Source organism: Sturnira hondurensis, unplaced genomic scaffold (genome assembly GCF_014824575.4).
Source record: "Sturnira hondurensis isolate 20B ecotype Veracruz unplaced genomic scaffold, ASM1482457v3 Scaffold0020374, whole genome shotgun sequence".
NCBI lineage: Eukaryota > Metazoa > Chordata > Mammalia > Chiroptera > Phyllostomidae > Sturnira > Sturnira hondurensis.
Window position 1 is genome coordinate 1,694,262 of NW_028093005.1, and position 12,493 is coordinate 1,706,754.

The window sequence follows — 12,493 nt, forward strand, 5'->3', positions numbered from 1 at the left end:
TGCTGACCTAGGCCATGCTCCTGGGTCCATTCCAATCTCTAGACCTGAGCCCTGTGCCCTTTATAGCCTCATTCCTGAGCCCAAGATGTGTAGCAAAGGGTGACCCAGGGAGGTAATTCACATCAGCATCTCTTCCCCTGCCAGGCTGGACACTGAGCAGCTGTATAAGGACAGAGTTCTTTTCTAGGTCCCACCTCTGTCCTTGCCCACTCCCCTCCTCCTGCTGCAGACTTGGAGAGATACCCACAGCCCACGTCCCTCTCACCTCTTCTGTGAAACACACCAGGTTTTCTAAGCCTCTGAGCCTTTGCACATGCTGTTCTCTTTGCCGTAATTATTCTTCCCCTCTGCTCTGCTGGGATAATTCCTACCAGTTTCCCAAGATACAGAGCAGAGTTGCTGAGGTGCACTCCTTGAAGACCCAGGCACACGGCTGACCACCGGGAGCCTGCACACAACCATGCTCCCCTGCTACTGGGCTCCTCGCTCTGTTTGTGACGGCCCCTCTCCTGGCCCCACCAGAATGAACAGGGGCTTCAAAGAGGGTGCTTTTCCTATCGTCTCCTTTTCCCAGAGGCCAGCGCACAGCCGGTCTCAGCATCTTTGGGTGTCCTCCCCGTCTCGTTGAGGGAATAGATGAACAAGTGGGAAGGATGGCAGCATAGCAGAAACAGAGACTAGTGGTGTGGCAGAGAGGCCAGTGACAGGAAGTGGTGGGGTGAGTTAACAGAGGGCCAGAGAGGGCTTGGCCACGGCCACTGGAGGCCAAGCAGAAGCTGCAGCCATGGCCACTAGGGGTCCAGTGATATGTTCTTGATGGACCACGCAGTTCCCCTTCCTCATGAATCCAAGGGCAGGACCCACAGAAAGCAGGGGCCTATCAAGATGGGTAGGGAGGTCAGTCACAGCGATCCCCAAGACCTGACCTTCCTGGGATTCCCCAAGCCCACCCCCTGCCCCACCGGCCCCTTGCCCTCACACCTTGTATCTGAGGCACGGGGTGAATGCGCAGCTTTCCTGGGGACAGCTGGAGAGAGAAGCCAGGCAAACAGGCCCCATTCCAAGGAGCACTCGTGTTGAAAGGGCAGCAGGGGGTTCACAGAACCTGCCGTGGGTCCTGAGGTCGCTGCGTGTGTGAGGGGTGCTCCACACTGCCCGCGGTGCCGCCGCCCACCCACAGAGAAGAGGGAGGCAGGATGGCAGAGTTCGTGGTGCCCAGGTGTCACACCACACACATTTATAGGGTGTCAGGGCTGCGTGGCCTGGCAGCAACAGAGCGTGAGCCCATCTCCATGCCCCAGTCCTTGCTGCTCACAGCATGGATGCCCGCCCAGCCCAGCACCCCACAGTCAAGAGCCCTGACCAGCAAGTCCGAGCCTGGGGCTGGAGACAGGAAACTGGGGGCCTCCTCAAGCCCTGGGAAACCTGTGTCTGTGAGTGTGAGAGAGTGACAGACTGACAGCCTCTGGGTACACGTAACCTGGCGCGTGTCTCTGATTGTGTTTGCAAGTCTGGGAGCATCTGGCACACACTGCGTGGGGTCTTGGGCTTGTCAAAATGGGCACTGTGAGCATGGAGTGGTGTGTCTAAGCGTGTCTGGCTAGGCGTGAGTGTCTGTTCCGTGACACCGGGGCTGCCTGAGTGGGCTAAGGGCTTGTGTCTGGTCTCCCCGCAGGGGAGGGAGGCAGCGCTGGGCGAGCCTCCCTGCCGGAGGCACAAGGAGCAGTGTGTCCCAGCGAGGCCACCACCTGGCACCTGAGTGGGTGTGGCCCCAGGGGTGGCTGGCTCTCAGCGGGGTGGGCAGAGCGGCCAGGCCTATCATCTGGGCACATACTCCCTGGGCAGCCCAGCCCAGTTGTGGTCACGTAGGGCCTTGTCTACTGTCCGGATGTAGCCGTCGATCAAGTCCTTCATCTCCGGGGTGAAGGGCTCGGGGTCGCGAGGGCGCCGGCCATGCCGCCGGAAGCTGCCTTCCTTGTTGTTCTCCACGCAGAGCAGCCGCTCCTCACTGACGGACACGTTGAGGAAGGCCACCATCCCCCGCAGCGTGGGCACCAGGCTGCGCCGCAGCTCCTCGTAGTGCACCACCAGCAGCCGCTTGCCGGACCTGAGCCAGTCCAGGACGTGGGAGGACCACCACGACGCGTAGCTGTTCACGAAATCTGGCCACTCTGGGGAGGGGAGGGGGGTGCAGCGTCAGGGCCTGGCCTGGGAGGGCTGCTGGCCCTTCCGGATGCCCAGGGAAGCCGCCAGGGTCTTCCACCACCCACAGCCCAGGGCCACCCTGCCCAACTGTCCTGCTGGGAAAAACCTTCTGCATGACTTGGTGTGAATAGGGTTGATATCAGGCTGGGCTCTGAAGAGTCCTAAGCTGGGAAGATGTGACCTTGGTTCTGCCAGTTCCCCAGCAAACACAGCAAGTTAAAACAAATGTGAACTTTGTGTACCAAGAACTGGTTCTCTCTCTCGTGTGCTATGGATTCCATGACCTTAGAGATAGTACCTGGCCAGGGAGACCTGGGCTGGGCCGCAGTGCATGACACAGCAGTGTTAAAGATAGGTGGGAAACTAAGGCAGGCATCTCTTTTGAGGTGACCCTCGTTTATCTTGATCTTGTCTCTGGCCACTGTGCACATCTAATGTGGGTGGTGGGAGCAGGTGCTGGGCCCCCTGAGAGGAAGGTGCCACGCAGGCCAGACTTGCCCTCCTGGCCCCTCCTGTGTGTCTGAGTGAGGGTGGTGCCTGGTGCTCACTGAGTCTGGTAGGCACGAGGCTGGTAGGGATGAGGCGGGCTTCACCTGGGGCACAGTGGGGCGGGAGGGCAGCTGCCAACTTCTGCAGATGACCTACTATATGAGATTTCTTTTCCGGCAAATTAAGAAATTAGGTGTTTTGTTGGGGGCTGGGAGTGAAGTATGCAAATGTTAAGAGTCACCCCAACAAAAATAGTTTCCAAAATTGAGCTGTGGGAAGGCATTCGCTTTCTCTCATCTCCAGCACAACCCTATGAGATGGGGACTGCCTTGTCTGTCAGATGAGGGAACTGAGCTCAGAGGGATGCCGCTTGCCTGGGGGCACCGGGCTGGTGAGGGGCCCAGGAGGGATCAGAGCTTAGCTGGCCTCCATCCTCACAGGGAATCAGCAAGGGGGATAGGGAAGCCCGGGGGGCTGGTCTGGGGGAAGAATGGCAGGGGAAGGGGAGGACAAGGTCAGCCTCGGCTAATCCAGAGTCACACAGGGACACTGCCTGGCCTATGGCCCTACCTCTCATCACGCCACCCACCCTGCTGAGCACAGCTTTCTTTCTGACGGCTTAATTTTATACCACTCACCACCCTGACCTACACCTCTGTAATTCACTGCCTACAGGCTGACTGTGAGTACCCCGAGGGCAGAGACCGTGACCCCTTTCCCTGGGCCCCGGAGCCTTGCCCAGTGCAAACAGTAGGACTTCGGTAGGTACGTGTGAGCGGGCTGACTCTGTGACTAAAGCTGCAGTGAGTGCCCACCCCCGACCACTTCTGCACCTTTGCTCTTCCAGTTGCGGTCAGCTGCATAGCCCAGGTGCCCGGCACACTTCCTGTTGAATTCGGCCACCAGGGAGCGGTAGGGGTTCCGGATCAGCAGGATGGCCGAGTCGAACATCTCGATCTCCCTCCGGCCACTCTCGTGGGTCTTTACACAGATGGTGCGCCGGCTCCGCCAGTGGTCCTTCTCACCCTTAAAGCCTGTCGCCGAGAAAAGAGAGAGCCGCTTTGGAGGAAGGCATGGTGGGGCCCCCACCGCCAGGCAGCAGGCAAATCTGAATGCTAGCCTGCATCCCTGAGGGAAAGCTGACAATAGGGGCATAAGAGAGGCCCATGGATGGCAGAGCAAAGGGCACTGGGAGGGCTCACGGATGGTTGGCAGGAGTGGCCCCTCAAGACTGACCCCGCCCAAGACAGCAGGAGGTGTCTAAGAGTTGGGAAAGATGGTGTCTGCCAGACAAGGGAGACAAGGCACCTCCCGCAGATCCCCAGGAGTCAGGGGGCCTGACCACGTCCCATCTTTAAACACGGGAGATGCACACGTTTGGGCGTTTTCTCGGCAATTTCACATGAACATTGCAAATACCCTTGTGAGTCAACTATAGTTCCAGGCACAACTAGATGAAGAGACTGAGGTTCAGAGTGGGTGTGTAACTTGCCCAAGATCACACAGCACCATAGCAACAAAGCCAGGGCTCTCTCTACACGGCTGTGTGTATCCTTGAGAGGCTCCCAGATTCCCCCCTCTCCCCGCCCACAGGAGTAGTGGGATCCCCATCATTACTTGCCAGGGNCCCATCTTTAAACACGGGAGATGCACACGTTTGGGCGTTTTCTCGGCAATTTCACATGAACATTGCAAATACCCTTGTGAGTCAACTATAGTTCCAGGCACAACTAGATGAAGAGACTGAGGTTCAGAGTGGGTGTGTAACTTGCCCAAGATCACACAGCACCATGGCAACAAAGCCAGGGCTCTCTCTACACGGCTGTGTATATCCTTGAGAGGCTCCCAGATTCCTCCCCTCCCACCCACAGGAGTAGTGGGATCCCCATCATTACTTGCCAGGGCTGTAAACAGCTATTGTCCTTCCCTGTGACCTAACAGGGCCCCAACCTTGCATCTGTGGAGGTTCTCTACCTGGGGCACCCCTCCCCCACAGCAGGTCTGGCCAAGGTCTCATCCATGATGCTTGAGCCCAGCCCTGCAGAACCCAGGGCCCAGCTTCTGTGAACAGAGCTCTGCTCCCATGAAACACTCTCTGCGCTGGGGGCCTGCCTTCTTCCTGGTTTCCCTGGACCAGCACTGGGCGCTGGAGCCCAAATGACTTCCGGCTGAGAAGGCTGGACTCTGCCCGTCCATACACACAGTCACATATTTATCAATAACAGTTATTGTGTGCTCGTTCTGTGTTGGATTTTATATTGGGGGTCAAGACTCAGACCCTGCCTTCACATTTATACTCTGGCAGGGAAATAGCCCAAGTACACCACAGAGCACAGGGGCTTATGGGAGCAAAGACTAGGGGGCACTAAGTAGAGGGTGTGGTGGGACGGCACCGAAGGCTTCCAGGAAAGATGTCCCCTGAACCTTGTCTGCTGACCGTATCCCAGCACAGCTATGCCAGCCAGCTCTGGGGACGTACTCCACAAACGTGAATGAGCTTATCTTGGGCTCTTAGAAATATAAACAAGACTCTACCTCTCTCATCAAGGGCTGGGAAGCATTTGTGTCTACAAACACCTGGAAACTCACAAGCCTCTTTTGAATCTGGAAGTCCGGGTTCACCTACTAAAATGCAGCACGTTTCAAACTCGTCTCTGCCAGGGGCCACATTCCAAAAGGCTTTGACTCATTCTGTCAAACAGCTGGGAGTTTCCAGGAAAAAGGAGTCCAGCCGTGGGCTGAGTGGGCATGAAGTCCATTCTTGGACACCTGAGACCCTGGGGGCCTTTCCTACTTATTGCCTCAGCCTATTTCGGCAGCAGCCCCTTTTCCGTGTAACTCCAGCCACGTTCGCCCGGGACAGGTTTGGCATTTTGGCCCTGGAGCTGCCTTGGGAATTTTGCATCTGCGTGTGTGATTGCTCTGTAAGTGCTCTGAGGCCAGCGGCTACCTCTGGCTGGTCCTGTTAAGGCTCAAGGATGTGCAGCTGTGTCACTTAGCCCTTACGTGTGGCTGTGTGGACCAGCGGGCCACTTGGGGACCAAAATAACCAGCTGTGTGGGAAAGGCAAAGGCCTACTATGTGAACAGAGTGCGTGTCTCAGCCTGTGCGCAGTGGGTGCTCCCCAGGGGACCAGGCCAGAGCAAGTGGGACCACGTGCTCCATCTGGCCACCTCACCTGCCAGTGTCCCAAGGTCAATGGGGCTGGCTTTGATGGACATTCTTGGCTTTTTCCCAACCAGACCCAGGTTGCTGTGGGCGACTCCTGAACCCACTGCCGCTCAGGAAGTTTCCGTTTTCCCTAGGATGTTGCTGATAGGATCCGTTTCCTACGCTGAGCTCTAGTGAAGAAACCCAGCTACTTTTGGCATGGGTGGTACAGTGGGGCGCAGGGCTGCCTTGCGAGAAACCCAGCTGTTGTAACACTTGACAACAGAGAAATATATTCCACCAAATTTAAGGCCACTTGACTTATCTGAGGTTCTTAGTCCTTCAACAGCCCACAGGCTCGAGCCATTTTTGCTCATTTACTTGGCCTAATAAGGCCTCCTATTTCTACAAGATTAGAAATCATAACACTCTTGAGGATTTGGGGGCCTTGAAGCATTTTGATAACCTACCCCTTTTCTCCCTGCACCCAAAAGGAGGGAGAGATACAGTCTCACCTAATTATTGAGTGCTCGGAAAAGGAAGGAAAATCCAAGAAGCGTTTCTAGAGGGTGAATCTGAGCTACTTTGACTCCAGACTAGATCGCGTGAATTTTCACTCAGAGCGTGGTCCTAGGAAGCCTGGCTGCATCACCACCGGGAGCTTGTCCCGGACAGCAGTTCCCAAGCCCCACATCAGCTCAACCGAACCAGACCCTCTGAGTGCTCAGCCCAGGAATCTGCTGCACCGAGCGAGCCCTCCTGAGGCTCTGGCACATGCTGTGGTGGAGGAGCACCAAGCCAGTGCTCCGAGGGGCCGTCTGGCAGGGGAGCTGCCTTCCCCTGCTCTCCCGCAGCCTTCGCTCACCTTTGTTGTACAGAGTCCCATCGAAGTAATAGCTCCCCGTGTAGAAGCCGGTGGCATGCTCGATGAGGTGCCGTGCCCAGGTATTCCCGGCTCCCGGGAAGCTTGACAAAGCCACAAACACTTTGGATTTGGTGGGCAGGAACCTTCTGTCTGTGCACCGAGTGTCTGAAAACCAGAAGCCATCTTGGGGTTACTCACCCCCAGACTTGCTGCCAGACTCCCCTAGACAGAAACTGCTGACCCAAGACTCTCACTTAATAGAAGGGTGAACTGAGGCCCAGAAAGGGGTAGGGGTTTACCACCTGCATGTTGGCTACATGGTTCTGTGGCTCGCCGGGGGAAGCCCCAGTGACAACGAGGCCTCCAAAGCCCATGCAAGAGTGTGATGCAAATGGGCACCCTGTGGACCCCCAGCTGCTGCTTATCTCCATGGCCAATGTCATAGCTACCGGCTCAGCAGAGATAACCCCAGGAGAGTTGGTTAGGGTCATGGCTGGGCTGACCAATGCCACACACCCAGGTACAGCCAACAAGGAACCAGTTGGACTAATTTCAGGCAAATGAAATTTGGGCCTGCTCTTCCTCCTGCCCCCCCCCCACCACTGGGGTGCATGAAGTGATCAGGTAAAAGCCCAAAGCCCCACGTTGTGCTGGGTCACAGTAGTTACTCCATAAAGATGGCGACATTCCTCCCTGTCTGTTCTTCCTCCATCAGCTCAAAAGGTCCGTTGGGGCAGACTGGATGCACGCACATCACAGCCCAGGAGCCGTACAGGCCTCTAGGTCCTGTGCTGGCTCAGGGAAGTCTCTGAGGCCCTTGTGGCCACTGAGGTCCCAACGCCACCCACCTTGCCATTGCTATCCTTCTGGACCCTGCCTCTCTGCTCTTCCTTTCTTCATCAAAACACCTCATCCCAGAGAAATTCAGATAAAGCCAGGTGCTCTTCAAACTTAGCCTTGCATTCCATGTCCACCCTCCAGGGATGGCGGAGGCTCCCTCCATCTCATTATCCCAAGACATGACCACCCGCGAAGATGCTAGGGTTGTTACACGGACACCCTTCCTTTCCCAGGGCTGCACACTCAGCCATGGGCAGCATTCCCAAACCCCAAATGCCACAATGCCACAAACAGAGGCAGGCGCAGAGGGGACAGCCCTTTATGCCTTGTACACCGGAAGGGGAGGGCTCACCTTGCACGGGAGTCTGGTAGACCATGCAGTACTCCGCCAGCCTCTGTGCCTCAGGGTCCTGGACACACAGCGAGCTGTCCGCTGCATCCTGCAGGTTAAACTGGGGGGTGGGGTAAGCACAGTAGCACTCCCAGCCTCTGAGGATGGCCAAGGGGAACTCCTGCCAGACAAGGAATGGAAGAGAAGCATCTCCGGTGAGCGCAAGGGCCACGCCTCCTGCGGCCCGGACGCGGGGATGCGCGTGTGGCCGTACTGCCAGCTCCAGGGGTCAACGGGGATGTCCGTCCATCCTTCCAGCGCCAGGCTCTGTGCCCAAGCCCAGGGAGACCAACTCAATGACATGTGACTTCTGCCCTCCGGTAGCTCCCAGCTGGCCGGTGACGGTCAACAGTCACAGCACAGTGCCAGTGGTGCTCAGACAGAGGGGTGAACCAAGGGTGGAAGGCAGGGAGCGGGGCCTGGGACTGGACTTTCGAGATGTCTGGGAGGTCGTCAGGAGGGCGGGGGTGGGAGCAGGCCCTCGGACAGTGGGATCCACGCAAAAACATGTGTGTGTGGCTCAGAATGGGACAGATAAGCCCACATGGGGCAGCTAGGGCTCAACATGTCACATGTTTAACCAACAGACTGAGAGCCCCAAACGACTTCTGAATTCCAGATAGCTCTCCCTGGAGAAAGGCCCTCCCCAACCCTTACACCTGGCTCCACTGCAGGGTGGGGTTCAGGGCCAAGGCCAGATTCCCACACACCCATCTCTCCAGGACAGGAAGGGTGAGCAAGAGTTGACTCCAACTATCAAGACACTGAGCCGAGTGGGGATGCAGGTCCCTCCATCCTGAGGATGCAGGGACCTGGCCAGCACTGGGCCAAGCCTGCTCCTGGCACCTCATGGTTTCTCGTCCCCCTGAGGCGGCTGCACTATACCATGAACAGAGCTGAGGCACTGGCTTCTGAAAGGCCTGGGTGTGAATACAGGCATCTAGATACATACACAAGCATCTTTGAGTTCCCGAGCTGGGTAACCTTGGGCAAGGTGCTGAACCTCTCTGAATTTCCACATTGAACAAAAGTAATCAAATCCGCCTTGCAGGTTTATGACGAGGATGAGATGAGAAGGGTCCTGATGCTGGGACTGGACCCGCGCACGCTCCGCGCTCCCACACGGGCACGGCTCGTCTTCCGCCTCCTCACCCTCGGCATCAGTCATGGCTCACTCAAAAATCCCCCACCCACCTTTCCCACAGCTATTTTTTGAGCAGCTGCTGCACATCGGGCACTAGGGAGGGCACGTAGCCCCATCTCATTTCTGCGTCTTGAACACAGGAGAGGCAAGCCTGCTGGAGTGTGCAGAGAGGAGTCAGGAGCATGCGGGCGGGAGGGAGGCTGTGGGCGGAGGAGCCTTCTCACTGCCAAGGGAAGCGCGGCAAAAACCTCTTTATTTTTTGCCCACAGTGAAATCTCATAAATAAATAAATAAAAGTGAATCAATAGTGGTTTCTGAGCAGAGCCTGGCAACGCGGAGGATCTCAGAGAAGACAACGGAGGTGGAGTCCCAGCCAAGGGAGGGCGAGGCAGAGCCTGGGGGAGGGGACAGACTCTAGTGGGGAGGGGAGGAGGTTTTCCTGGGTGCTGACCCCTGCCCACCATGCAGGGCCACCGTTCCAGGCATAGGCTGAGTTCTCTCCCCAGTGAGAGCCTCTCCCTGCCCGCCTTGTCCTTTGTCAGGGCTGAGGGGCAGCTTCACCTCTGCCAGGACTTTGACCAGAGCCCACGCCCACTTCCGACTCTCACAGTAGGGACAGGGTGGGGGGAGGGCAGACTCACTATTATCACGTTAGACACACCTACCCCCTGCGGCCCCCCTCCCCACACAATATCCTGCTGCACTGGCTGCTTCTCAAGCTCCCAGCTCCCTTTGTAAGAGGAAAAACTCTTAAACGTTCTATGTGACCATAAGCAAGTCACCTCTACTTTGAAACCTTGTTTTCCCATCTGTGAGATGGACACACTCCATGAATCCACCTGCCTGTGAGAACTGGAGTATCTGGTTTCTCTCCCACCCTCTCCCTAGCCTCCCCCTGCCCACCCTAGATAGACTAGCAGGCTATCCCCAAGCCTTTCCTGGAAGACACTTGAACCTGGAATGGGGGGGTGGAGGGCAGTTGCTCTGGGTATCCGTGGACCTCAATGTCAGAGGGAGGGAGCACTGTGTAGTACAGAAATCACCAGGTTTATAATCAAAAGACCTGGACTCAAGTTCCCATGTCCTAATTCGGCATCTGTGTGACCTTGGACAGGTTAGCTGTCCTTTCTGAACCTCGATTTCCTCCTCTGTAATGTGGGGGTAATCCTATCCCCCTCAGAGTGCTGGGGAATAATGGACCCCGCCTAGTGTCTACTACATAGTAGGTGCTCCCTATTTTTACCACTTAAGGCCTTTCACTGTGCCATCTGTCCACCTGACACTCACCTGTTCACCAGAGTACCAAGAGTTTGTTTCCTAAGGCTTCTCTCTTTGGCTCCCCTTCCAAAGCCCCTAAGCTCAGAACCAAGCAAAGGTCGGAAGCCCCTCGCCCACTTAGCACTTGTGGTCTTTCAGTCTTGATCAGGCACGTAAAACAATGAATTGCTCTGAAGACTCATGAATCCTTAACTTGGAGACCAGCCACACCCCCAACCACAGCTGCCCTCCATGTCAGCTGCGGGGACAGTCCAGCATGGGCAGCACTGGCCACTGTCACCGTGCAGAGTCGAGGTGACTGGACTTGGCAGTGAGTGGACAAAGGCTGACAACCCTGTCTGCATGCCCAGCCAGACTCCAGCTACCCAGGGCCCCCAGGCCATTTTTCATAGAAAGTGAAATGTGAGTCCTGACCTTCAATCAGAACACCACTGGCTTTCTGGAAGTTCTGCTGACATGAGTCTGTGAGAAGCCATCATAGGAATTGTGGCCTCTGGCCTCTCTGATCGCCACCCACCCTCTCCCACAAAGTCCTGGTGCCACCTCCTCCCAGACCAACAGGCTCAGCACAGCACGCGGGAACAAGCAGCTGGGGCACCCACGGCAGCAACAGGGGGAGCTCTCGGCCTCCCGCCTGTGTCCCCAGCTGTTACGGGCTGAATCGTGTTCCCTGTATTTCATACGTTGCAATCCTAACCCCCATACCTCAGAAGTGAATTCATTTGGAGATATGGTCTTTAAAGAGGTCATCAAGCTTAAATGGGGCTACTGGGGCAGGCCCCATCCCATCCGACTGGTGTGGTTGTTAGAAGAAGAGACTAGAACACGAACGCACACGGGCTGAGGGGCCACCACGTGAAGACACAGGGACAAGGTGCCATCTGCAAGCCCAGGACAGAAGAAACCAACCCGATCGACATGTTGATCTCAGACTTCTGGCCCCTGGAACAGTAAGTCCTCATGAAAATAAATACAAGTGCTGTCATTTAAGCCCCCACTGACCTGCAGGACTTTGTGACAGCAACCTTGGTAAACTCACACACTAGCTTCCTTTCATGTCCTGGGCCACCCACAGTGGCCACATCACAGTCACATGCCACCCACGGGGCCCTTGCACTTGCTGTCCTCGCTGCCTCGAATGCTCTGACCCCAGACACCCTCATGGCTTTCTCCCTCACTTTCTTCACCTTCCCTTCTCCTGGAGCCTCTTCTGGCTTCCCCGTTTCAAGCCGAAACGCCCCTCCCACCACCCCAGAAATACACTATCCCCCAGCCGTGCTTTCTGATTTTGTTTCAGAGCTGTAACAGCGACGCGAGACTCTGACCCTCAGTGCCCCAGCCAGCTGGTCCTGGTGAATGAAGACTCACAGCATTTTCCTCACCCCAGGTCCCCAGTCAGCCCTGCCTCCCTCAAAGCAACTGCTCCCCTGATTTCTACCACCACAGACTCACTTAGTCTCTTCTCGAATGTCCTATAAATAGAGTCATCCAACGTCTATTTTTGTGTGTCTGCCTCCTTTCATTCAGAAACACGTTTGTTAAATCCACCCATGTAGTTTCATCTATTAGTACATTGTTCTTTTTTATCGCTATTCTTCTGTGTGTGAACATGCCAATTTGTAATTCATGCACTTGATGGACACACGGGCTGCTTCTGGTTTCTACCTATTACAAAAAAAGTCGCTGTGAATGCTCATGTACAAGACTTTGAGTCAATGAATATTTTCATTTCTCATGGGTTAATATCTAAGGTTCCCGCTTCAGTTTTCTCCACAGAACTTGTCAGCATTCAACATACAATCTGTTTTACTTAATGACCTGTTTATTGCTTGTCTCCATCCCCGAGAACTTGAGCCAGAATCTTTGCGTGTCTGGTGAGCTTTACTGTATTCTCTAGAACGCCGTGGATACTTAATGAACGTTTGATGGACAACCCAATGAACAAAAGAATGAATGAATTCTTTACAGATCCTACCTCTCCCCAGAGTCATTGGCAATGGACGTGGGCACAAGCCTTCTCGGTCATGTTTGTCCTGGGCAAGAGGGAGGAGAAGGAAACTGCTGTATTGCAGCAAACCACTCCCCCGCCCCAACAGCAGGAACCCCAGGGGCCTGGGCCCTCCTGGGATTC

The 12,493-nt window shown here is 55.8% G+C and overlaps 1 protein-coding gene across 5 annotated transcripts in view; it reads right to left on the reverse strand.

Annotated features, from left to right (window-relative positions):
• Positions 1-1,058: 1,058 nt before the first annotated feature.
• Positions 1,059-12,493, reverse strand: part of WSCD1 (WSC domain sialate O sulfotransferase 1) — a 44,259-nt gene continuing 32,824 nt past the window's right edge. For all 5 annotated transcript variants that reach the window (XM_037029558.1, XM_037029555.1, XM_037029554.1 and 2 more), the window contains exons 6-9: positions 7,902-8,061; positions 6,710-6,874; positions 3,528-3,728; positions 1,059-2,171 (exon numbers count right to left, since the gene is read on the reverse strand). In XM_037029558.1, coding sequence (XP_036885453.1) covers positions 1,819-2,171; positions 3,528-3,728; positions 6,710-6,874; positions 7,902-8,061 — 879 coding nt within the window. In that variant the 3' untranslated portion in view covers positions 1,059-1,818. The remainder of the gene's footprint in view (positions 2,172-3,527; positions 3,729-6,709; positions 6,875-7,901; positions 8,062-12,493) is intronic.